The 23266-nt window shown below is 43.6% G+C and overlaps 7 protein-coding genes across 54 annotated transcripts in view; 2 read left to right on the top strand and 5 right to left on the bottom strand.

Moving 5' to 3' along the window:
* Bent (projectin protein bent) overlaps positions 1-5081 on the top strand; it is a 67829-nt gene extending 62748 nt beyond the window's left edge. For 39 of the 40 annotated variants that reach the window (XM_076819886.1, XM_076819887.1, XM_076819919.1 and 36 more), the window contains 14 exons: positions 62-195; positions 269-476; positions 557-709; positions 782-1008; positions 1100-1390; positions 1472-1843; positions 1968-2024; positions 2384-2547; positions 2625-2724; positions 2795-2937; positions 3015-3171; positions 3251-3568; positions 3651-3764; positions 4031-5081. In XM_076819886.1, the coding sequence (XP_076676001.1) occupies positions 62-195; positions 269-476; positions 557-709; positions 782-1008; positions 1100-1390; positions 1472-1843; positions 1968-2024; positions 2384-2547; positions 2625-2724; positions 2795-2937; positions 3015-3171; positions 3251-3568; positions 3651-3764; positions 4031-4233 (2641 nt within the window). In that variant the 3' untranslated portion in view covers positions 4234-5081. The remainder of the gene's footprint in view (positions 1-61; positions 196-268; positions 477-556; positions 710-781; positions 1009-1099; positions 1391-1471; positions 1844-1967; positions 2025-2383; positions 2548-2624; positions 2725-2794; positions 2938-3014; positions 3172-3250; positions 3569-3650; positions 3765-4030) is intronic. The other variant, XM_076819894.1, reaches the window with a different exon arrangement.
* A 70-nt stretch (positions 5082-5151) lies between these two features.
* Positions 5152-7280, bottom strand: LOC143373075 (uncharacterized). The gene is made up of 6 exons (XM_076819929.1): positions 6986-7280; positions 6480-6896; positions 6204-6402; positions 5899-6129; positions 5589-5822; positions 5152-5517 (listed from the first exon to the last, which is right to left on the bottom strand). Exons 1-6 carry the CDS (start codon positions 7151-7153, stop codon positions 5198-5200), a joined length of 1569 nt encoding a protein of 522 aa, XP_076676044.1. The 5' UTR covers positions 7154-7280; the 3' UTR covers positions 5152-5197.
* A 671-nt stretch (positions 7281-7951) lies between these two features.
* On the top strand, positions 7952-11708 carry LOC143372833 (UBX domain-containing protein 7). Of its 3 annotated transcripts, XM_076819423.1 has the most exons (11): positions 7952-8280; positions 8363-8611; positions 8688-8744; positions 8802-8962; positions 9086-9358; positions 9435-9498; positions 9570-9697; positions 9777-9822; positions 9905-9987; positions 10061-10230; positions 10301-11708. In XM_076819423.1, the coding sequence occupies exons 1-10, from the start codon at positions 8241-8243 to the stop codon at positions 10217-10219; spliced, it is 1260 nt and encodes a 419-aa protein (XP_076675538.1). In that variant the 5' UTR covers positions 7952-8240; the 3' UTR covers positions 10220-10230; positions 10301-11708. The 3 variants fall into 3 exon arrangements, with proteins under 3 accessions (XP_076675538.1, XP_076675537.1, XP_076675536.1); XM_076819422.1 differs by having other exon boundaries at positions 7953-8280; positions 8688-8962; positions 10781-11708; XM_076819421.1 differs by having other exon boundaries at positions 7954-8280; positions 8688-8962.
* On the bottom strand, positions 11384-13788 carry Jwa (PRA1 family protein Jwa). 6 transcript variants are annotated; one of them, XM_076819426.1, is made up of 5 exons: positions 13258-13788; positions 12960-13177; positions 12786-12899; positions 12287-12413; positions 11384-11707 (listed from the first exon to the last, which is right to left on the bottom strand). In XM_076819426.1, the coding sequence occupies exons 1-4, from the start codon at positions 13455-13457 to the stop codon at positions 12289-12291; spliced, it is 657 nt and encodes a 218-aa protein (XP_076675541.1). In that variant the 5' UTR covers positions 13458-13788; the 3' UTR covers positions 11384-11707; positions 12287-12288. The 6 variants fall into 6 exon arrangements, with proteins under 6 accessions (XP_076675541.1, XP_076675540.1, XP_076675543.1 ...); XM_076819425.1 differs by having other exon boundaries at positions 11384-12413; positions 13258-13787; XM_076819428.1 differs by having other exon boundaries at positions 11384-12420; positions 12722-12899; positions 13258-13784.
* Positions 13789-14046: 258 nt separating this feature from the next.
* On the bottom strand, positions 14047-14976 carry LOC143372836 (transcription elongation factor 1 homolog). Its single transcript, XM_076819431.1, has 3 exons — positions 14828-14976; positions 14560-14704; positions 14047-14495 (listed from the first exon to the last, which is right to left on the bottom strand). The coding sequence occupies exons 2-3, from the start codon at positions 14673-14675 to the stop codon at positions 14363-14365; spliced, it is 249 nt and encodes an 82-aa protein (XP_076675546.1). The 5' UTR covers positions 14676-14704; positions 14828-14976; the 3' UTR covers positions 14047-14362.
* A 191-nt stretch (positions 14977-15167) lies between these two features.
* Rpn7 (regulatory particle non-ATPase 7) lies at positions 15168-17108 on the bottom strand. Its single transcript, XM_076819424.1, has 5 exons — positions 16883-17108; positions 16237-16588; positions 15844-16172; positions 15603-15771; positions 15168-15523 (listed from the first exon to the last, which is right to left on the bottom strand). The coding sequence occupies exons 1-5, from the start codon at positions 17025-17027 to the stop codon at positions 15349-15351; spliced, it is 1170 nt and encodes a 389-aa protein (XP_076675539.1). The 5' UTR covers positions 17028-17108; the 3' UTR covers positions 15168-15348.
* A 1065-nt stretch (positions 17109-18173) lies between these two features.
* Tdg (Thymine DNA glycosylase) overlaps positions 18174-23266 on the bottom strand; it is a 62062-nt gene continuing 56969 nt past the window's right edge. For both annotated transcript variants that reach the window (XM_076819398.1, XM_076819399.1), the window contains exon 9: positions 18174-23250. In XM_076819398.1, coding sequence (XP_076675513.1) covers positions 21265-23250 — 1986 coding nt within the window. In that variant the 3' untranslated portion in view covers positions 18174-21264. The remainder of the gene's footprint in view (positions 23251-23266) is intronic.

Genomic DNA, 23266 nt, shown 5'->3' with positions numbered 1-23266 from the left:
AAGACTATATGGGCTCAGAAGCTGTTGCTTCATCAGTAACCTCGACGTTTCGTCTGTTCAGCTTGTCCGGAGGTGAACTCTTTGAGAGAATCACCGCCGAGGGCTACACTATGTCCGAGGCTGAAGTCATCAACTACATGAGGCAGATCTGCGAAGGCGTCAAACACATGCACGAGAAGAACATCATACACTTGGGTAAACCATCCTTCTTGCTAGCTTTCTCTTTCGATGCGTACACAGGTAATTGCAAAGCTGCGATTCTTTGCAGACATCAAGCCCGAGAACATCATGTGCCAGATGCGCAACAACACCAACGTGAAACTGATCGACTTTGGTCTAGCCACGAAACTCGACCCCAACGAAGTGGTGAAGATCAGCACTGGCACGGCAGAATTCGCCGCTCCTGAGATCGTCGAGCGCGAACCTGTCGGCTTCTACACGGACATGTGGGCCTGCGGTGTATTGGCCTACGTTCTGTAAGCGGAGCTTTAGATTCCTATTACTTTTCCTGCTTTCAGAATCTTCGTCAGGCTAACTGAAACGATTTCTATGACAGATTGAGCGGCCTATCGCCGTTCGCTGGGGACAACGACATCGAGACCCTGAAGAACGTTAAGGCCTGCGACTGGGACTTTGACGAAGAAGCATTCCGCGATGTTTCCGAGGAAGGCAAGGACTTTATCAGGCGACTGCTCATCAAGAACAAAGAGTACGTTTCTTCAACCTCGATAAAACAACCTCGGTACTAATCTCGATAACCTTACGTTACACTGTTCTCCAGGAAGCGTATGACTGCCCACGAGTGCCTGGTGCATCCATGGTTGACTGGCGACCACAGCGACCGAACCAAACCGATCTCGAGCAGCCGATACCTCAGCTTCAGAGACAGACTCCGAGCCAAGTACGAGAACTGGGACAAATACGTTCTTCCCATTGGTAGACTGTCCGAGTACTCGTCGCTAAGGAAACTACTGGTCGATAAATACAAGATTTACGATTCCTGCTTCGGTAAGCGATAATAATGCGGTACTAGTAGAGATGGGCAGATGGAGAAGGCAGAAGGAAAATCGTGACAAATGGTTTTACAAATCCACGGCAGATCGACGACAAGCGGCGCCAAGGTTCGTCATCAAGCCTACCAGTGCGTTCGCTTACGAGGGCCAGAGCGTCAAGTTCACTTGCCGCGTGATCGCCATCGCTGCCCCGACCCTCACCTGGTTCCACAACAACCAGGAGCTCCGACAGTCCGTGAAATTCATGAAACGGTATCACGGCGACGACTACACCTTCATCATCAACAGAGTGAAGTTGGAGGACCGGGGAGAGTACGTGATCAGGGCGGAGAATCATTACGGGTACAGAGAGGAGGTCGTCTTCCTCAACGTGCAACGTAAGTTTCAACTCGTATCAATGATCTTTAGCTGATCGCCCGCAAAACGGAACAAATATCTCGATCGCATTGAACTTTCAGCGCTGCCTATCGAGATACCAAAGTACAGACCCGAACTGCACCCCGTTAGAAGAAGAGAACCCCTCGGCTACAACGTCTGGATGGAGACGATCGAATCGGCGCCGAGCTTCACCTTCCTGCTCAGACCTCGCGTGATCCAGGTGAGGCAGACGTGTAAGCTCCTCTGCTGTCTGAGCGGCAACCCGCCGCCGACAGTGAAGTGGTACAAGGACAGGGACGAACTGTCCAAGTACCATTACGCGATGACGCACTCGGACGGCGTCGTGACGCTCGAGATCATCGACTGCAAGCCAGAGGACAGCGGCAAATACCGGTGCGTGGCCAGCAACATCCATGGAAAAGATGAGACCACCTGCGTCGTCATTGTCGAAGGTACGGTGGATCGTTTGGAAGATCAGTGACGATCAAAACAGTCACTAGAGTGTATGGGACGAATTGCGCGAGGTTCGTGTGGAGCCAAGTGTCTCGGAGGGACTCATGGAATATTTATTTGTAGGCACTGGAGAAACTGAGGAGCAAGTCAAATTAGCGCACGACCTCCTACATTCCGGAGGTAGAGCTATCACGAGTGTAGCCCTCTCCTATTTTAACCCCTCCGCCCTTAGACGCACAGAAATCTGTAAAACGTTACCGCGATAATCTGTTTCGTGTACTTTTAGCCAAGCTCCACTTCCAACTAACATTCCTACTTGTTTGGCGATAACTCCCCGGCGAGAGAGTGCCGTTAGGCGCATGTTGATTAGTCGCTTTGTTGGCATTCAGTGCCAACGTCCCCGCTGCATTCGATTAAATTGCGAATGCTGGGAAGGTTGGCCGTGCCGGCACGGCGCACGGGCTAGACGTTAGTGCTTTGAACTCCCAAGCGAGGAACATCGACCTCGGTGTCTGAGAATGAAATAACTTTCCTCGTAGATCGACGATTCATCGAGCAACCATTGAAACCGGCACCACCGCCGATCGTCACGATCCACAAGTCTGGCGGTTACAGCGGATACAGCTCCACCACCACGCAGGGCGCCAGCAGTTATAGTAGTTCTACCAATAAGCAAAATTCCACGACCTCCTCTTCCTACAAAGTAAGCGCAATCTTTGAAACTTGTCGAATCGATTGTCTGGAGACGTGCTACATACGCGTGAGCCGATTTCTTTTCAGGCCACAGACTCCAGCACGGACAAACGAAGCGTTAAGAAGTACGGCCTGGACGCCACAGGGAGCCCGTCTCGTTCCAGAAGCACCACCAAAGAGTTGATTCGTAAGTGGAATAGGTTAATGGTAGATGCGAAGATTTTGACAAGCTCACGCTAGCGATTTCTCTTTGAAAGATCCGCCGGATGACTCGATGAGAGCGCCTCAGTTCACAAGGAAGCTGAACGATCTGACCATCAACGATGGAGAGCAGCTAGAGCTGAGCGCGAAGGTCGACGGTGATCCAGAGCCACAGATCACCTGGTCCAAGAACGGCAAGGTAAGCGGAAGCTTAGGCTAATCTGTTTAGAATGTGAGAAAGTGACGAGGTGATCGAAACTCAAAATTACTCATTAGACGCTCAGCTCGTCGGGGATCATGGAATTGAAGTACAAAGGCGGAGTCGCAAGTCTCGTTATCAAGGAAGTATTCCCTGAAGACGAGGGCGAGTACACGTGCCAAGCGACCAACAGCATCGGTACAGCAAGTACCTCGAGCAAGCTGACAGTGAAACGTAAGTGAAACGAGCCGGGACTAATGCTACTGGAACAAGAGAGGAAAGATAAACTGGCGCTTAATCGTTGTTTCCTCAGCCATGGCGAACGCCGCTGCCAAGAAGAAGACCGACGACAAGCCCCCATCGATCGTGGACCACCTGACGAGCAAGTTCGTAAAGGATGGCGAGGCAGTGCTCCTGAGCTGTCGAATAATCGGCGCGAAGAAGTTCGACGTGGTATGGCTTCACAATAACAAGGAGATCAAGCCCAGCAAGGACTTCCAGTACAGCAACGAGGCGAACATCTACAAACTGAACATCGCCGAGATCTTCCCCGAAGACTCCGGCACCTACACCTGCGAAGCGTTCAACGACGCAGGGGAGAGCTTCTCGTCGTGCACATTAAACGTACTTGGTAAGTTGGCGAACCTTTTCATTGCTACTTTACAAAGTTCCACAGACTCTGTCGATCACTGAACTGACTTTATCCCCTGCAGTTCCAAACGAGGAACCGAAGAGCCCAGTCTTCACGACATTCCCGCAATCTGCAACGGTGAGCGAAGGCGAGTCGGTTACGTTCACAAGCAAGACTGAGACCGCGCCTTTGAAAGGTAAGGGGAGAAAAGATTTAATTATTGTGTTAATATCCAGAGATGGGCAAAAGTTGAAAAATTTATTCGACACTGAAGTTGAAACCCTCGACGAATAGAAAAATTAATTTTATTCGTTGAATATTCTAAAGTTTAAGTAACTTTTATTTGATCCGTTACTTGATTAATTTTTTATTTAATTAATGCCCAAATCTGTGTAACATCCCTCCCGAAATAGGAATCGAAGATGAATGAGAGTAATTGACGTGATTGTTTCTGTAACACAGTGACGTGGTTGAAGGACGGAAAAGCCATCCCAGAAACAAGCAGCAGGTACCTCTTCAGTTCCGACGGTGACAAATCGTTCGAGTTGCGTATAAAATCGTGCACGGCCACCGACGTTGGCCAATACATTGCCCGCGCGATCGGCAAGAAGGGCGAGACGAACGCCGCGTTCGCCCTGAACGTTACCGGCGCAAACGATCAGTGAGATCGCCCATTTCCCCGCGCGTACGATCGCGTGAAATAGATCGCAATACGACAACGTTTCGGTGAGATCCATCTATTTTTTACTACTGTCTTATATACTCTATCCGAATTAGCCATCGATTACTGCAAATCTTCATCTTTTCGTTGTTCTAATTAATCTCTTTTCAGCCCCTACGATCTTATCGAGAGAACAATGGTATATAATATATATATATCATATCACTTCAGATATACTATATTATATTATATATATATATATATATAAAAAGAGTGAGAAACATGTAAAAACGGACTGTAAAAATTTTCGACCCGCGAATGTGTCGCGACGATAGGTGGTATAATAACGTTCGTGTATAAAAGAGAAATTGAAGAACCTACTTTGTATTCGTACTACTCTATACATGTAAAGTATCATGGAACACTGTATTTTCTTTTTGTGTGCTTATCATATCGCAGAAAAAAAAGGGTGATTGTCGGTTATATACGGTGAAAGAAAAGGAATCTAAGACGTTGAGTAATACACGGATAGCACGCGCAATCTATACGTTAATACGAGCTTTGCTGTATACACGAATTAGCATATTTTAAGTACACAATGGTGCATAACGACAGTACTGTTGAAAGTTCAATGATAGACCCTCACAGTGGATCCCAGCAAGACGGCCAGCATCCTCGAATAATTGAAACATCCTTTAACATCTCGCCTTGCCGGGTTCACTATGCGCTATAATCGATACTGTCGAGATGTACGTCCTTATTCCATGTAATCGTACGCACTGTCGTGTTATACTTGTTTGAAGACTGCTTCCGTTACAAAATTTACGATAAATAAACTATGATTCAAATATAGACGCCTAAATTATTTCCCTCATTCATACGATCGCTTGCACGCACACAGAGGTAACGAACAACATCACAGTTCATTTTATAAAATATGTCCCTTTATATACAATGACATGGATGTATCATACAGTGTCGCGCAAGGTGTCGGGATCGATGATACTGGGGTATCCCGATTTCGAAATAAAGGAATCCTTAAAATCCCTCTTTACCTCGGTGTACAGATGCAAATGCCGATACTTATCATCGGGGCGAACAGTTACGAACATCACGCCACAGTCCAACACATGCCCATATTTCAACTGACACGACTCGTCCTCGTATATGATAGTCACGTTAGTTATTATATTATGTTCTGCGCATTGATTCAAACATTCCTTTTGCTCGCAAACGGAGTCTTTCACAACGTCAATTCTCGACAGAATCGTCTCCCCCATACAATAACCTTGCAAAAACATTGGATATTAAAAGGGGAGTAAATAAAAATCACTTACATTCGCAGTCTTCTTCAGTTACCAGTCGTAAATAACGTCGTATGACGAGTGAGAAACGCGTCCACGCTCTTTATAGCCGGATTACAGGGGATGTTGTATAGAGGAAGATTGCGGATCAATATAGTCTGCCAATAATCTTGCTCCGGATAATAAATGTAAGCCGATGTCTTTATCAAAAACAGCTTGCCATCCATGACACAGTGACAGGGAACCTCGGTGAAGCTTTCAGGAACTTCTGCACCTTTCGTCCATTTACCTGAAACAGTCGAATGTACTATTAGGCAGCCAAAACAGCCACAAATATTTCTCATTTCTACGAAATGATACTGTACCTGTATGTATATCGAGCGTATCAACTGTATACAATTTCAACCTGTGCCTTCCCACGCCGCCGACTATCACTAGCTTCTCCTTCAAAAACACAGTAACCATGTGTCTTCTTGGAACAGGCAATGTTGCTTGATAATACCACTTTTTAAGTATCAGACAATACCGCCAAATGATTTGGTTGAACTGCCCAGTCCCTAATCCCATTTCTCCCCCAACTGTGTACACGCTGAAACCTGAACAAGAGTTTTACGTGATTACGAGTTCCTCTGCCTTGAAAAACGGTGGAATGTGAATGTTGGAAACATACCTCTACCAACAACTTGCATCCCAATTATCCATTTCTCTGAGTTCCTCGTATTTCTTAATTGTACGCACTTGGATAGAACGCTACCGTTCCACGTGTACAAGTACGCGTCCTTGTTGATGAACTCTTCCATCTGATATATAACCACACCTTGCATAAACTTGGGTCGCCTCTCTTCTTTTACATCCGCAATGTCCGATGTCTGAAATTATATTTATATAACAGTATTTTTAAGAATCCCATGAAAACACCATTACACGATAACAAGATTTTAATTACCATATGGTGTTCTATCCATTGCATCCTTACAAGGTACAAGTATTCAACGGAGGATCTCACATTGACATTTTGGAGTAGCTGAGTGATATTATCTTTGGACAACTCGACAAGCGAATGTAAAGGAAGTTCGCCGAAACGGTCTAAACACACAGATAGACAAACGTCCTGTAATGGCTTTTCGTTTAACTCCTGCGCCACTAACCAAACATCGATTACTTTCTCTGGCAGCAGCCAACATAGAGCTATGATATCTATAGCGTCGTTTGTTAATTCGTCGACCATGAACAACACGCTCAATTGCAACAAATTTAGTAACTCTACGAAGTTATCTTTTACGAACTTTGTCATAGAATCTTTTATTGAATGACAATACATGTCTACGCACTCTTTATCATCCTGAACCCATTCAACAAAACTCTAAAACCATGAAAACGATCTTTTACATAGTTATAAGAAAATCGGGTAAAAATGTATTATATTAATCGACGCATCGAGGTGGCGCGAACCTGTAAGGTTTCCAAGGAGACATCGTAATTAATAACGTGTTCCTTGTTGTGAGAGTCATTGAAGTTGTGCGAGAAAAGGGATGAGAAGTAGCGACTTTTGTTCGCGAGTTTCTCCTTGTTCACTTCGATGCGGTGTCCATCGAGAATCAAAGTTGTATTCCCCTCCATGTTATTTAAACTAACGTGAGAAACTTGAGCCGGTCTTCTTCCTCAGTTTAAATGCACGCATAATCGGCAAAAATCCTCTCTCTTTGAAAGTCACGTACCGACTGCCCGCGTCTTTGCGGGAATAGCATTTAAATATTGCGCTTGCGCAGAACGTTGTTTCAGGGACAGGGAACTAATATCTAGGAACGTTAGTTTTCTCGTCCCTAGGGAATCGAAATATTGGCGGGAAAAGTATTGTCGAAAATAGCGTCACCAAATAGAATTTCAAATCTTAAGGACGTAATTTATCACGTCACAATAAACAGTTACGATAATTCCTTTACTCATTTATTTGCATCCTGAAGGTCCAGACTGGTCCAGACCTCATCGACAGTATTACTAATATATTACTTACCAAAGAGTTTTCAAAATCTATTTTATTTACTAACCATGAAACACCAGCTGGAAGAAATATATAAAGTACAGCAACCCAATCGATATCTTTGCCTCTTTTTGAACTGCACCCCCTCTCTTCCTAGAATATCCAATAAATTATTTATAACCAATCGATTATAAACAAACCAACTACAAATATCACAAGTACTCTAAAGTCTATATTTCGAGACGCAACTCTGAGAATATATGAATCTCATAGGAAAAAGCAGCTCATATGGATGAAAATATATTTCCTTACTTTATTTACCCTCTAAAGTCTTGGACCTCCAGTCAGACCTCTTATTGTTCTATGAAACAACTTTCAATGCTAAAACTGTTTACTTATATTGCTGTAAACGATATTTTAAATATTTCTTTAATTTACGGACAGAAAAAAGCCAGCGTCGCGGTGAACGGTGCGAACTAAACTGGGCGTGAAAACACGCTCGCTGCCAAGCAACAGACAGAGACTTTTCACGCGATTCGTCACTGCCAGCAACTGCCAGTCAAAGAGTTAAAAAGCGTGGGGTATCGAGTTTGCGATCGCCTTGAATGAATTGCAGAGTTTTGTCAATTCTGTGCGATTCGAAATGTCAGCCGGTTGATATTGGTTTGGTAGTTACGTCAACGTTTATGCCTTTCATCGCGACGACTTTTGCAATTCCAAAATACGATGGATCGAGGACTTATTGATAAATTCGTGGAAGTAACGGGTAAATATCGTTGTAGATAAGCGCAGGTTAATATTTTGAAGTTATGCGGTAAACTTGCACGAAACTTGCACATTATTACCAGGGGAGAGCGAAGCCACTGCTCATCAGTACTTGTCCCTGACCGATGGCAATGTGGCGGCTGCAATTACCTTAATGTTCGAAGGAGGCCAAGCACCTGAACCGGAGCATGTAGCTGTAGACGCCGAACCAGAAGTCAGACCTCCTATTTTACCTATACAGGAAGTACTGGTGCCACCGGAGCCAGTTTGTTCTTTCCCAAGATTATCCAACAATGTGTTTGATAGATTCAGAGATTTCGCAGTGGAGACACGTAAGTAATGCCGCTTCTATTTGACGTTGATTAACACGTAACAGGGATGTTTTATAAGATTATGTATTTAATATAGAAAGGCAGGAAGAAGAAATGGCCCTTCGAGTAGCTGGGGTCAAGCAAATCTCCCAGCGTAAGTCAAAAAGGCTGGAAGATTTATTTAGACCTCCATGTAATATCCTTTTCTTAGGCTCCTTTCTGGAGGCTCGTGAACACGCCAAGACATTAAATCGTTGGCTACTTGTAAATATACAAAATCCCCAGGAATTTGCCTGCCAAATTCTTAACAGAGACGTGTGGTCGAATCAGCAGATCCAAGAAATCGTGAAAGATCATTTCGTGCTGTGGCAAGTAAGTCGTAAGGAAAGTTCCTCGGTAAGCTTGTCAATTAGCATGACTAATCGACAAGTTTACCGATTCCTCTTTCGATTTCAATGAAAACCAGAGAAATTCAATGCTTACGTTTCTAAACAGGTCTTGTCGAGTACAAGCGACGGAAAGCGGTACATAGATTTCTACAACGTGTCTGAGTACCCTTATCTGGCAGTAATAGATCCTAGAACAGGAGAGTGCATGCATACGTACAATCACATTACCGTCGACATTTTAATGTCTGCTTTGAATGATATGTTAAGTAGCCATCCATCCCCGGAGAGCGTATCAAACGATTCGTTTAATTACAAGAAATGGAACAGTTGTACGGCGACGACAGCAGAAGAAAGTTCTGTGTCCAATTCAGCAGTACACGTAAAGTTTTTCATGTTAAACTAAGCGTAGGACATTGTGATTTTCCATTTGCTCCAATTCTAAATTTTACTTCTAGGATGGCAGTAGTAGTAGTAAGACTTCCAAACATGTGATCGATAACATAAATATAAATGACTCAGGCAAGTGGAGTGTATGAAATATACGGAATCCTTTTAAATATATACTTATAGAGAAATTGCTTTGTTCGCAGGCAATCACAATGGCACCACGGATGTCCAGAGTTCAAGTCCGCCGATCAGTACTTCTCGAAATCTGAGTAAAAAAAGGAGAATGGATGAGTCGGATTTGATTACCGAAAGCCAAGAAATAAGTTCCAAGGTATGCTTGTAACATCGTTATAAAGAAATCGTTTATTTAAATTTATGTAATGCAAATTAATGCGTAACGATTTGTTTAGGACGAATCGTGTGAACCGAAATGTGACTCCAGCAAAGTTAAAACCAGTAAGGCATTACATTCTAATTCTCTGCTAAAGATTGTTACGAATGATTTCTTAGGATTAATCGGAATATATTTTCTGTGCAGACAGTGAATCTATAAGACTTTGTTTAAGGCTGCCAACTGGTAAAAAAGAAACGATATCAATGTGCGCAGCAGATACAATAGAGGTAAGCCTCATAATTTTATAACTGCAAATGGAGTAATGACATAATGGAACTCGTATCGACTTTCATCTTTTAGGACTTTATAAACAAAATGAAAAGCATGGGTTATGCTTCAGCTGATCATACATATTTGGTACCATTTCCAAGAACAAACATCGGAGAACTCTCCCCGGAAATACCACTATCGGACACAATTCTATCTCCAGCAAACACAGTATTTATAACGAAGATATAGTGATATATTAGGTAAGCAATTCGCCTTTGGATAAAAAGATTAATAACGAAGATAACAGGGTGTATTTTTTCATTATTACAGAACATGGTAATACATTGCGAATATTTATTTCCTTTTGATTATCAGTTGGGATGTATCTTAATTTTAATGACTACTGTGTAATCTAAAAACAATTAGTACATATAGCTATGCACTGCCATGAATATTCGATTGATGTTTGTGTATAGTTACAATTCAATTACAATGCCTCTTTAAATACTTGGAGCGAACGGAACGGATGGGATAAAGAAATATGGCAACTCAACCCTTTTCTTTATATACGATTAAAATGCAATTAAATATTAATTCGACGTTGCAGTAACCATGAAGAAACATTGTACTTCCATAATACAAGCTCCAAACGATCTTCGTAATCTCTTCTTTTCACTTGGAAACCATTACATATATTTTCACTGTGCTTCCTGTATACTCGATATTTACCGTTACAAGGCTGTTTGAGAAGTAAATGAATCTTTGTCAAAAACATTTCGAGACACAAACGCATCTATTCTGTTTATCTAGTATGGTTCCCAGGAGCTGCATATCGGATAAACTTCCTTATCAGAAGGTGCCAAAAAAGTTGTTTTAGCAAATGTATGTTAAATACTTAATTAGAACAATTCTTCGAAATACTTTCTCTGCGTCGCAGAAAAAGCACTTGCCTTTATTATAAACTGTATTATATTATAGAAAATTATATATAGATATAAAATCAATAAATTTTAAGTCCAGTGGTATAATTGAGAATTCTTTGTCAACAAATGTTTAATTTAAATAAAAGGCATACAAGATATTTGCACAAGTACTTTGGAACACTCATTCTTTATAGGATCTTTAATTTATATAACATTAAACATTCATTAACAAAACACTTGGTTTGCTGCGTTTATTTACATTAATGCACTATAAAGATGATGTGATAACGTAAACAGTTACATCATAATGTGTTAAATATAATTGGTTTCTCTATGTAATAAGATATATGTGTACAAATGACATACAATTTTTTATAATATTGTCATACACAAAAATGTATATGTATCGTAACGTCGTAAATAATTCAACGTGCGACGATAAATATTAATCACACTGAAAGGGTAATTTATATGCATTGCAGTGGCTCGGTGATGTATCAAAATCTTAACTATCACATTTATTTACACATAAATATCGTTTTGTAGATGTAAGTACATAATCAGAATTTCGATAAATTAGTAATACAATCGTATATGTTTCGCTAATTCCTCTATGAAAGTTTTAAAGTAGATAGTTCTCACCATCATTTTTATCCAGGAACATTTTCCCATCAAGTTAGTACAGCACCCAATACCCATTAATAGTCAGTATACCCTGCCAAACGTTGTTATGATTTGATGAACAAAGCAGGCTACTACTGAAGCGATTGGATAAAAGTTGTCTGTGTACGTAAGGCTATGCCAGTCTCATCTTCTGTATAATGAAATAAAACAGAATAACGAAAAATTAGGCGTAAGAATAAACGATATATCAATAGAAATTATAATGATTTAGCATCGTTGAGCAATTAGAATCTCGTCAAGATATTAGTCGAATTAGATTCTTTCTCGTACACCAAGCATTGATGAAATAATGTTTCTTCTCCACATAATGTGTTATAAAACAATGTATGTAACATATAATACGTTCAGAAAATACATTAAACAAATAAATTAAGTAAAATACAGAACAAATATATCGTGGGTATGCTGGTAAAACGCACTAAGTCATAATGTATGATTTTTCAGAAACTGAACTTAGTTTTAAGTTAATAAGCCAATGTTAAATCAAATAGATGTAGAATAAACGACTTATTATGATAAAAAAGTCCTGTATATCTTGACTTGGTGTATTTTCCCAGTATGCCCACGATATGCAGTCTTCAAAATTATACAATACTATTGAGAGGCGCTTAAATAACGACTCCAGTACCTTTATTTTTAATATGTAAAAGTGGTACACAGTGACTAGAGGACATTACGCGATCCTATAACAATTATTCACATCAATTACCTTCAGTTTCGTTTCATGTATTTGAAATGTTGTACAGAAAGGAGGAAAACTATCCGAAAACTGTTGAACGTCGATATCATTGAATAACTCAATCGAGTCACTGTTACTTTCAATATTGGTGTATCATCTGCAATCTACTTATTTGTTAATGACTTGAGTATTATATGAATACTTTGATATAATTCTTTTAATACATAAATATTTATATTAGTTTCCATTTACGATACAAGCGACTTTGATCAAAGAACTGTATTATGTAAGCAACAGCGCTGAGCTGTTACGCTTTGCAATCCATTTGTTGAATACGAAAAGCACATTAGTGCAGATAGAAGCTTTTCTGCTTTCGAGAGCAACAAAGTTAAGCTTGAAAATATTATTTCGGATGTCAAAAATATACATATATGTATTTGTATTTATAATCCTGACGGTACATACGAGAGTATATTCTTTCTTAACGATCAAACAGTAGAAGCTTATGTAAGGAATTCCTCTCTCATACCAAAATATTTCAAGAAAATGCCCATTGGCGTGCGGTCCAATCCCATACCACCTATTTTGTTGACAAGCTTATTCTTCAGATTCCTTAATCTCAGCGATGCGTGTACAAAAGTTACTGAAATCATCAATAAGATTAGTACACCTGCGTATCCATAAAGCAGTATCTATCACTTACCACAGAAGGATAGTAAGAGGCTAAATAAGAATATCAGAACGGCGTATCTCTGGAACGCCACGTAACATGCACAAATGACAGTAAGAATGATTGGAAGTTGCGGGTATTGCCGTCTTATTTCGCATATTGACGTATTTCCGGAGAATACAAAAAAGCATTGACCCCATATTGCTAACATTGCTAGCATACCGACAACCATCTTTAACGGATGCATTGACCTGGATAGAAACATGTAATATTAATGGTATCTGTGTATTCGATGAAATGAGCACATTTTCTAAATCATTGTAATACTTGCCCCACGATGAGCATGATGGCAATGGTCATATAGAGATAATTGGTTTGATAGTAAACAAGATTGTTCACCACTCTATTGCCCCACTTCTCGAAGTCTCCGAAATTCGGCAACTGGAAACGCGACGACTCCAAAAGAAAATCGGTCAAACTGCGTAGGGGTGGCAATTCCCAGCTTTCGCTTATCGACTTCGCTTTATCCATTGTTGCAATCCCACTTATGATTACAAAATCAAACACTCAATTTCTACGCTTTCACGTTCGCCGATCTTTGACTGCCTCGTCTTTCGGTATTTTTGGATGATGACGAGCACGAGACGAATACCTAGTCATGCGATGTTCAGCTGATCAACGGGTGTCCCCGTTCGAAAATAATTAACTAGACCACTTTGCGAATGCAGTCTCTACTTTCGCGAGTTAACGAAATTTCACTTCTCATCTGTTCGAATAAAAAGGATCGAGCAGCATGGAGATCAGGCCCCCCGAAGCCAGTTCGACTACTGATAAAATGTCTTCTCGCTTCTCGCGTTCGCGTTTCCTTATCGTCTGTCAAGTGGTAAACATATCGAAGAACAATACAGGATTCGCGTCATTCTTTATATCAGGAAATTCGAACACAGCGCGCAGTTTAAAAGTCATTCGTGTCGACATGTAAATTAAACAACAATAGAGGCTCGCAAAGTGAAACTAAATATAGGAAAATCAATTGGGAATGCATTGTATACTTTTCGGAAAGGTAAGGATCGATGTGTGTAACATTACATATAGGTGTAAGAAAATTCTAAAAAACTCCTTTCCTTTACACATCCATTTTTATTTTTCTCGCTTAAGAAATACACGTTTCTCATTTAATTTGTTCTCTGTACTGGCGAAATTACAGTGCCTCGAGTTGAGTGAGGAAAAAACACCTGCTCCGCGTTACAACGTGTAACGCATGTTCACGCAATAACGTGAATTACAATTATTTCGGTCAACATTATTACTCTGTCGTAGTTAAAATAGATTCATGCAGTGCGATTAGTCGTTATTATTAAATAGGAATGTTACGATAAGTCAGCTATATAAAAAGGCACGTTACGGTTGGTCGTGTGAAATGACAGCGGTAATGCTTAATTAATGGAATCGCATGCGTCGATCCAATCATTGTACACATCAATCGGTTCCGACAGCACGTTCACGGTGGTTTGGTAATCCTCTAAACAAACTCGACAGGAGATTCTAGCTGTGTTTCGGCCCTTGTCCCTAAAGTTGTGATGGAACGTTACAAAGGATATATTAAATTCCTCGGCAAGCGTCTTCAACTTACATCTTAACTTCGCACGATTTCTCGTGGTTACAGAATGGGCAGGTAAATTGTATATCCATAGGCTCGATAGCTTTCCTCTTTTGCGGAGCTTGCCGTTTACTTTTCCTTCGACCCATTTTGGATACGTTAGCGATCCTTTCGACTTCTCCAAGTATATAACCGTTACGGCGGTTTAAATGCCTCGTGTAGGCTTGGAGCAGCGGTATATTTACGATCGAGTTACCATTCGAGTTATTAGCTTCGATCTCGAAATTATTATAAAACTTACTCGATTAAACGATTTAAACGATTCGAAGTAGATACGATATTATCGCCTCTCGCGAACGATAGCGGTATGCAAATACCAGTGAAAACTTCACAATGTTGTATCGATTAATGTCGAAAGGTGACTAACACCGTTACCATTCAAAAAGATATCGAACGGTTGTAATCTGATAAAGTGTAAACGACGGCGCGATTGTTGCAAGCCGCGGCTCATTTTTCATACTCCAAAGTTTACTCGTATGTGCAGCGGTTCTCTTTTAAAATATCTTGGTAATTTCTTTTCTAGAGATACGATCGTACGATTCAGAATTTATAGATGGGGGCAGAATAATGATACGCATTACTTGTCGGCGACGATGTTTAATGTATGTATTTCTATCACAATATTCAGAAATTATAGGCGATAAGTTTTGATACAAAATTAAGATCGAGTATGGTACAAATTGGTGTACAATAACTTTAAGCACGCAAATAAGTAAATTTCACGATTTCATGTTGAGCCATTATAATTTATTCTTTATGTAATTAAATATTAATGACACGTGACAATTTTTGCACCCTATTAAGCAACAGATCTCCCTGCTTGACCATAGCTTGGTATTGCCAATTTTTGCTATCTGGTCTATTGGTTTCAACTATTCCGCCAACACGGTCCACTTTACAGTGTAATCTTCCTGCCGCGATGAAGCGCGACAGCTCTCTGAAAGAAACAATTACCACAACGTGAGCATACGATCTATGGCTTCGTTAATTAAAAGACGAATGACTGCACAGCTTACTGATCAATGTACTCTATTGTGACGCCGAAAGCTTCTGCCATGTATTGAAGCGTCAGAGATCTATAGGATTCGAGAAGTTGCGTGTACGCGAGAATACGCATTTCTCTAACGTAATACCGATAATGAGGGAATATTAAGTAATCCCTCCGCAGTAACCCTTCCACGTGTGCTACAAACATATCAACACGTTATTGCACATCCATGACTCAAGTTTCTGTTCTTAAATAAAATGTCGCAGTACCGAGATTCTTGAAAAAGTCGGCGTACTGGCAATTGTACAGAGAAAACAAGTAGTCTTTGACATCTGAATTACTGTGAAGCACCTCCAAAATTTCCGAGCCCTTAATGATTTTATCTCTGAGCTCGTTCCTTGGCAGACTTATCATGCTCAAGTACACCGTGTACCTCACAAAGGTATTGTAGTCCATAAGCTCGTAACTCGTGAATGTACTAATAGTATCCAGAAAGAAATTTGCAGCCTCTTTGAAATCACGCACCGCTATGCAATACGTTCCCTGGTACACTTTCAGACGATTCCGTCTGTCCCAGTCTCCGCCTTCTTCTATCAAGCTGCAACAAACGGACGGTATCAATGCCATCGTTAAACGGACACCGCGTTCTAAACACCTTTTACCTTTTAGCTTTCTCAATGTTCCTCGTGATATGATCATGGTCCAAATAGAACAATCCAATCCTAATATTATGAAACACTATATCTAATCTGTGCCCTAAAGATACAGTTTTATCGTATGTTTTTCTAAATGATGAAATGGCACCTTCTTTGTCCCCTATTCTGCAGAGGTGCTCTGATTTCTTAAGGTTTGCCTCGCGAACTTCCATTTCGCCCAAGTTCTTCTCCGCATCCTCGATCGCGTCGTCTAACTTTTTTAATTGCTCCATGTTGCGAGTCTTCATCGCGGACAGCAGGGCTTCGTCGACCTTCCAGTCCAAATCTTTGCATACTTCTTCGTAGAACGGAGCCATATCTGTAAAAGATACTCGTTGCATGCTCTGTAACTTTCGCAACATACCGACTAAAGATCTGTCGCCGGCAAGCGAGGAGATCAGTGAGGGTTAGTCGCAAATTATAAACCTAACCACACAGAAGGCAGACTCGTAAGAAGGTTACGGTAAATGTCACGATGGAGGGATTTTAGTACGAGTACGCGAATTAACAGAACTTGTAAGATTAGAAATGAACGATTTACACAGCCGAGTGTTTATTAAATATGTTAATGGACAGAGGCTTTTAATTTCACGGGAAAAAGATGCAGTCTCACTTTCTGCTTTAATAGCATCTAGCAGTTTGTTCTTTAAATGAGGATCATCTTTGTGCTCCGGCAGGCTCAGCAAAAACTTTGTTTGAGCCAACTCCAAATTCGGATTTTTCTCCAAACCCTCCTCTTCTAGATTCTCTAGCGGCATTTTAAATTGAAATAATATTCGCAACTATCGATGAACACAATGACCCGACACTTTGTGCTTTGCGAACCACAGACTATTAAATAAGGTTCAGATGGAAAACTGCGTGCTCCTATATTTTTCTGATAGATGTCGACACCAACTCTTTTCTCGCATGCTCCTACATTCTCAATTGTTATGGTTTTAAAGCGAAAACTTTCGTTATGTGCTGACACAAACTATTCCCGAACTTCGATAAATCTCTGATACTCTGTAAAGACGGGGTCATTCTCTTCCTTCACGGATGAAAGAGTAACGATATCGTAATTAAGCGAATAAGATGTCGTTTATTGACAACAGCGAAAAATGATTTTATGTTGCATTCGAAGAGACACAGAGCTAACTATTGATAAAGTTGCGTGAACCATTCTTGAACCTCCAAGGAATATTCGGGCAGGGATAGAAGCATATTGTAGATGGGAAACGCGAACAGCAACGTTTCGTCGCCTATTCTTCCAAGAAATTTGCGGTTCAGCCTTGTTGTTCCATCGTTGGGTCATCTTTTTGTAATTGACACGATTTCACAGGGAAATGTAATCGCTTCTAGCCCTTAGCGATGTTCCCCAACGTTGAATGATCCACGAAACCGTTTCGAATACGTGAGAAACATTGGACCTCGCGGGACTTGGATCGAGTTCTTATTTCTCTACTGATTAAACGTGCGATTAATCTGTGCTCTCTTCCCTTTCCCTTGCTACTTTCAGTTTTAATGGTCAAACTTCCGGGGCAGGGGTTCTCAATCGTTGGACTAGCTCGATGGAAGAACGAAACGACAGAGAAATGGCAAGTTTGATTCGTAGGTATCAAAGTGTCTGGATCTTGGAGGATTCATTTCCAGCGAATCATACAATTATGGTAATCCACAGCGATGGATACTAAATAACGATCACGATGGTGCAGTGATATGGCAGAAGGTAGAAGCGAGCAAGCGAGCGACCGGTTACATTTTCGGTGAGAAATCGGCGTATAGGTCGATCGATAGATCTCTCAGACACCCATGCGTTTGAAATATCGTTACGTTTAAATAGAAAGAGTGACATAGGACTCGATATAAGGTGGTGACCCAGTTCTCTCACTCGCTTGCGCTTTGAATTGTTATCCTCTCTCTCATTCTTCGTTTCTTTCACATTTTTTCTCTTTTTATTTTTATTTCGATACGATCAACAGCGAAACCACTTAAATCTGTATAATATATTTATACTTAATAGTTAAATCCTTAGCGATCAATTTACAATCAAGTTAATTCGATTAACCGACGAAGTGCGCTCGATTAATGTTATAGCGATGGCTGGTTCCGTCCGAGACACGGCATATATGTTCGTTTCCCATATCCTTGCTTCCACCACACCGGTCTCTTTCTTCTCTGGATTGAATTTCATCCGCTCTGCACGGTCCCGTTTCATTATCGATGAACGATTAACACCGACGACACTTATGCTATTAACTGTTCCATCTGAATCGGAATGGACTCTGAAAAAACATCTACTATAGTAAATTGTCGATCGTACACGCGCCATTGTGTCCTTGAGGCCGATAGAGAACAAAAGAAACATTCATTATATAGACATCAGTTATTATATCAACGATTCTCTCATCTATACCCTGTGCATCATTTTAAATGTTTTCAACACATTCTATGTGGATTACTCGATAAATGTTTCTCCCTTACCGTAGATAGTCAATATATAATATTTATACTTTTTATGTATATCTCGATTAAATATACACACGCGCGCGCGTATGCGTGTGCGTAGCTCATTTCTGTACGTTTACATATACGCGAACGCGTGTATATGCTTTCATTTATTTATAATGCACAACCATGCCGGATGCATAATTGTACATCGTACGTTGTAGGTACAGCGTCGATCAGCGACAAAGGAGGATGCGTGTCGATTATGGCGTGCACGGCTGTACCAACAGTTCATCTTTTCGTTCGCGCGCCGCGCCGGACCGTCCCGTGTCACCGCGTGCGTCGACACGCGACGCTCTCTGAATCTCCTCGATTGTTCGGAACGCGGCAATGAAATATAATCAACGAGACAACATAACGCCGATAACTATAAAAATCACGGTAACGTACGAATATCTTCACAGCGGTGTCCAGAGAGTCAACGAACAACCGATAAACAAATCGCAACGAGAACGTTATGGCTATGGCTGTGGCGGGTGCGAGGTTACGAACGCGAGGATGCCTTCTAATAATTCGAGAAACAGCCGCCCCGAACCGGAGAGAAGGCGTCCCGGCGAACGGTCTTAGAAATTATTTATCCCGTGCATTGTCCTTAACGACGCGATTACGACAGTAACTATTTAAATATATATATATGTATATGCACTCCGTTAGAAAAAAGCTTACAAAGTTCGCAAGCGAGAAGCTGAACGGCGTGTGGCTCAGTCTGTACATGGAAAAAGATCTTGCGCCAACGTCGTCGACCGCGACGTTGAGACTCTAACAGCGAACAGACGATTATATTGTTTGCAGGATTTGTCGCTCGTAGCTCGAGAGAACGTAACAAACAAGATTAATGTGAAAGCGCAGTACGCGGGGCGTTCGCTTGCCGCGGTGGAAACGAAAGAACGCAAAAGATCGGCGTCCGACAACTTAGTCTTAGCGAAGCACAACGGAACGTAGAGTGCCAACTCTCGCGAGGCTCACAATTCTGAACGAAGAGGGGTTGCCTGGAATTTAGAATCTTGTACGATACAATTTTAGCGTCCTCTAAAAGCGGAAAGGTCGCGCGTGATTCAATGCTTTTTCGTTGTCTTTAAACGACGTCGTCCGCGCGCGAAATTACTCGGCTGATCGCGATAAACGGCGCTACGATTCAACGAATCGAACTGACTAGATTCGCATTAAACATGTACAGTTTGCAATTAATCGTGTGCACGCGCGCATCCGCGTTATTGCTTTGATGTAACGAAATCTACCCGACAACCTGTGCGCGTGCACGCGCTCGGCCGTGCCTGCGAGGCCCCGGCGCGGCGTTCGTTCCGACACCAGCGACTCGAGAATATTTCCAAACTTTTCCCCGCTGCTTTCGGGAGAGCACCGTTCCATTTGCCAGCGAATTCTCGTAATTGCGGTACCGTAACGAGCGCGCGACGATTACGGTCGAGGCCACGGGAAGCGCGCGTGTACATGTATGTATTCCATTAACTCGGATATATCTTGCCCATTGATTTGTAAAAAATGCTGTTGCTTGTTTAACCCTTTGGGTGCACACGGGCGGGGTACGCCCATGGGCGTTCGGCGGCTACGATTAAGGGATGCGTCCGGGGGAGTCCCGCACGCGGTAAACGCGTTGGAATCGTCGGTGCCCAAACGATTAAACAACAATCTCACTCGCGTATAGAACTGTACAGTTAACAGGTGCGCGTGGTCCTCGCGCACAAAGCTAACGAAATAATGTCTCTTGCACAACAAAACGAGATAAAACGAAGGAAATAACAATGGCTATATGCGCGCATTCGTGATGCTAACAAGAAATGTTCGACGAAATGCAACAGTGATTCATGATAAACGACAACAGGATTGCACTTTGCTCGCCAGTCGAACGAAACGATCGCGGGGATATCCTTCAACAATAACGAAAGGATAACGGTAACGCTGCGAAGCGACGCAGGAGAGAAGGAAATTCGAGAACGAAAGGCCGACATCGTCATCATCGTTATTAACGATCCGTGACGAGTCGAAGGCGTTGCTAGACGGTCCTCACGTGACAAGGGAGGCTGAATTCGTTGCGTGTGCGACAACCGCGTGTTCCCAGTAGCGTTTTCCACGGTCCCCGAGCCGCGCGCCCCGTCGCTACTCGCGGCGCGATCGTTAGTCGTGAGCGACAGAGAGGAAAGGGTGGAGAAAGGAGTGGCTGCAAGCTCAGAATGAAATGGGGAAAAAACATGAGCGAAAAACGCAACGAAACGTGGGATGGAGAAGACGGCGGGGCGGGGTTGGCAGAGTGAGAGAGAGAGAGAGAGAGAGAGAGGAAAGAAAATAGAGGAAGGAAACGCGCGAGCGCGCGAATCGCTGTAGCAAAGTCGCGGCAGAAAGAGCGTCCGCGACGGTTTCGAAGCGGTTTCGAAGCGGTTTCGTTAGACGACCGATTGTTCCGGCGGCGGATCCTAAACGTGTAAAAATACGTAGAAAAGATAAACATAGCGCTCGAATCGCTATCGTGTTCGAATAGCTTTACATCGATTATCATACACCGTCGTAAGCAAGGTCGACCGGCGGCCTGTGGTGAGACGGGAGGTAAGACGGCGGCGTAGAAGTGCCTGGCGTGGCGCCGCTCACGCTCGCGTAGCCACCTGGGTAATTAGCGCTCGGCGCGTGGATCCCAGCCGGCGGTGCCGGATACGCGTCGAAGGAACTAGAGTACGAACCGTTGTACGGATAAGGATTGGCCATGTGACCCAGGGATGGGTGCATCCCTCCCATGCCGCTCATACCGCCCATCCCGTACGTCCGTTGCATCAGGCTGGGCTCCAGGCCGCTGAATAGGTACCCGTTCGTCGAGCCCATCGGCACTGGGTAATGGGGGCCGGGGATTATGTTCGGGTACGAGTTACCGGGATGCCCGTGGCTCATGCTGGGCGTGTAGTTGCTCGACGCCAGATTCTCCACCGTGTACGACTTGCTGTGCTGCTGCTGCTGCTGTTGCTGCTGTTGGTGCTGCTGCTGTTGGTGCTGTTGCTGCTGTTGCTGCTGCTGCTGCTGTTGCTGCTGCTGCTGCTGCGAATCCTGATGCTGACGAGTGTTCATGCTATAGAGAGACCCGTATCCATCGTTGGGGGAGTTGTGCAGCGAGCTGGGGTATAGGCCGCCGCCAGGTGCCAGCGGGGGACTGTAGGTGGACATCCCCGCGTTGGGCATTCCAGAGAAGCCGGACAGATAGGACTGATGATGGGCCTCCATCTTCTCCGCGAGGGATCCGTCGTCGGTCATGCCGGGGTGAGCGTGCTGCAGACGCTGGCTGCCCCCGTCGGCTATGCTCGGTATCTGGTCGACTAGAGATTCCAGGTCGCTGAGGCTCTTGGACGCCACGTCCTGCCCGGTGTTCCTCTTTATGCCGTACTGCTCGTGAGGATGGTGCGGCGACATCGAGTGGGTCGGCGTGTGCGGGTGCGTATGCGGCGGAGTCGGATGGGAGTGGTGCGAGTGTTCGTCGGTCGCCTGGCTGAGAGGGGTCGGGGTGGTCTGATGAGGATTGTGGGGATCCGAGGTTTGCTCGTGGTAGCCCATGTAGCTGGTGTAGCTCGGGTGAGACGGGGTTCCCGGGCTACCGTGGTGGACCGTGTTTTCGGGATTGCCGGCCGGATTGTACTGGCGATGATCGTTGCTCATGTTCTGCTGGGAGATGCTGGTGGGTGGCTCAAAGTCCGGGTGCTCGACGCTCGGCGAGGTCAACGGCGACGGCTCCAAGTTGTTCTCCGAGGAGATGGCGGTGTTGATCTCGGAGGACAGGTCGGAGTGGGTGAACGAGAGCGACATGGACTTGGGACTTTGGCTGTAGTGCTGCAAGTGGACCGGGCTCTGCTTCGCGTTCAAGTTGTAGGGGCTGTCGTTGATGCCCTGTCCGTAGAACCCGGAGTCGTTCATCGGCTGTGGATACGGCGCCATGTGCGCGAACGTCTTCGGGGGCGAGAAACAGCTGGGCACCACGGAGCCGTAGCCGTCTCCTATGTGGCCCCCCATGCTCTGGTGTTGTTGCTGCTGCTGTTGCTGCTCTCGCTCCCTCATCTCTCTCTCCTGTTGCTTCTGCTGCTGGTGGATCTTTTTCGGGCGCCCGCGACGCTTCTTGATCACCTCCCCGTTCGCGTCCAGCTTCTCGGGATCCGGAGGCGGCTGGTCCTCCGGGTTCTTTATCTTCTTCGGTCTGCCCCTCTTCTTCTTGCCGGGTATCTGGGGGTTCTCCTGCTTGATGACTGTCCCGTTCACCTCCGTGATTCTGCTCTCCCCCTCGTTGGTCAGATCGTCGCCGAACGCGGGCTTCTTGTCCTCGATCGCCTCGTGGTCCTTCTTCTTCAGCTTCGAGTCCGCGAACACGATGTCGGACTCGTCCAGATGGGTTATGGTGCCGTTCAAGTAATCGCGAAACTTCTTGAGGGCCGCGTAATATGGCACCTTGTCCGCCGCTCGTGGCAGTTGCGCGCATCTCGCGCTGCTCGATGGCATCACCCACATGTACTGCAATCCAACGGTT

The sequence above is a fragment of the Andrena cerasifolii genome, chromosome 9 (assembly GCF_050908995.1).
Source record: "Andrena cerasifolii isolate SP2316 chromosome 9, iyAndCera1_principal, whole genome shotgun sequence".
In the NCBI taxonomy this organism is placed as follows: domain Eukaryota; kingdom Metazoa; phylum Arthropoda; class Insecta; order Hymenoptera; family Andrenidae; genus Andrena; species Andrena cerasifolii.
The sequence above is the reverse complement of the archived record's forward strand: the minus strand, read 5'-3'. Positions and strand labels throughout refer to the sequence as shown.

Bases quoted from the DNA above. Each gene is read 5' to 3' on its own strand.
- LOC143373075 (XM_076819929.1), bottom strand. From the start codon at position 7,153: ATGGAGGGGAATACAACTTTGATTCTCGATGGACACCGCATCGAAGTG. The intron at 6,403-6,479 runs GTAATTAAAATC...ATATAATTTCAG, and splicing joins AATGGATAGAACACCATATG to ACATCGGACATTGCGGATGT. The intron at 5,823-5,898 runs GTACAGTATCAT...CGACTGTTTCAG, and splicing joins TACGCTCGATATACATACAG to GTAAATGGACGAAAGGTGCA.
- LOC143372833 (XM_076819422.1), top strand. From the start codon at position 8,241: ATGGATCGAGGACTTATTGATAAATTCGTGGAAGTAACGG. The intron at 9,359-9,434 runs GTAAAGTTTTTC...TTTTACTTCTAG, and splicing joins TGTCCAATTCAGCAGTACAC to GATGGCAGTAGTAGTAGTAA. The intron at 9,988-10,060 runs GTAAGCCTCATA...TTCATCTTTTAG, and splicing joins GCGCAGCAGATACAATAGAG to GACTTTATAAACAAAATGAA.
- Jwa (XM_076819426.1), bottom strand. From the start codon at position 13,457: ATGGATAAAGCGAAGTCGATAAGCGAAAGCTGGGAATTGCCACCCCTA. The intron at 12,900-12,959 runs GTAAGTGATAGA...TGATGATTTCAG, and splicing joins CCTCTTACTATCCTTCTGTG to TAACTTTTGTACACGCATCG. The intron at 12,414-12,785 runs GTATGAGAGAGG...AGTAGATTGCAG, and splicing joins CATTTTCTTGAAATATTTTG to ATGATACACCAATATTGAAA.
- LOC143372836 (XM_076819431.1), bottom strand. From the start codon at position 14,675: ATGGGTCGAAGGAAAAGTAAACGGCAAGCTCCGCAAAAGAGGAAAGCT. The intron at 14,496-14,559 runs GTAAGTTGAAGA...TCACAACTTTAG, and splicing joins AAATCGTGCGAAGTTAAGAT to GGACAAGGGCCGAAACACAG.
- Rpn7 (XM_076819424.1), bottom strand. From the start codon at position 17,027: ATGCCGCTAGAGAATCTAGAAGAGGAGGGTTTGGAGAAAAATCCGAAT. The intron at 15,772-15,843 runs GTACTGCGACAT...ATATGTTTGTAG, and splicing joins CGACTTTTTCAAGAATCTCG to CACACGTGGAAGGGTTACTG. The intron at 15,524-15,602 runs GTAAGCTGTGCA...TGTTTCTTTCAG, and splicing joins ACAATAGAGTACATTGATCA to AGAGCTGTCGCGCTTCATCG.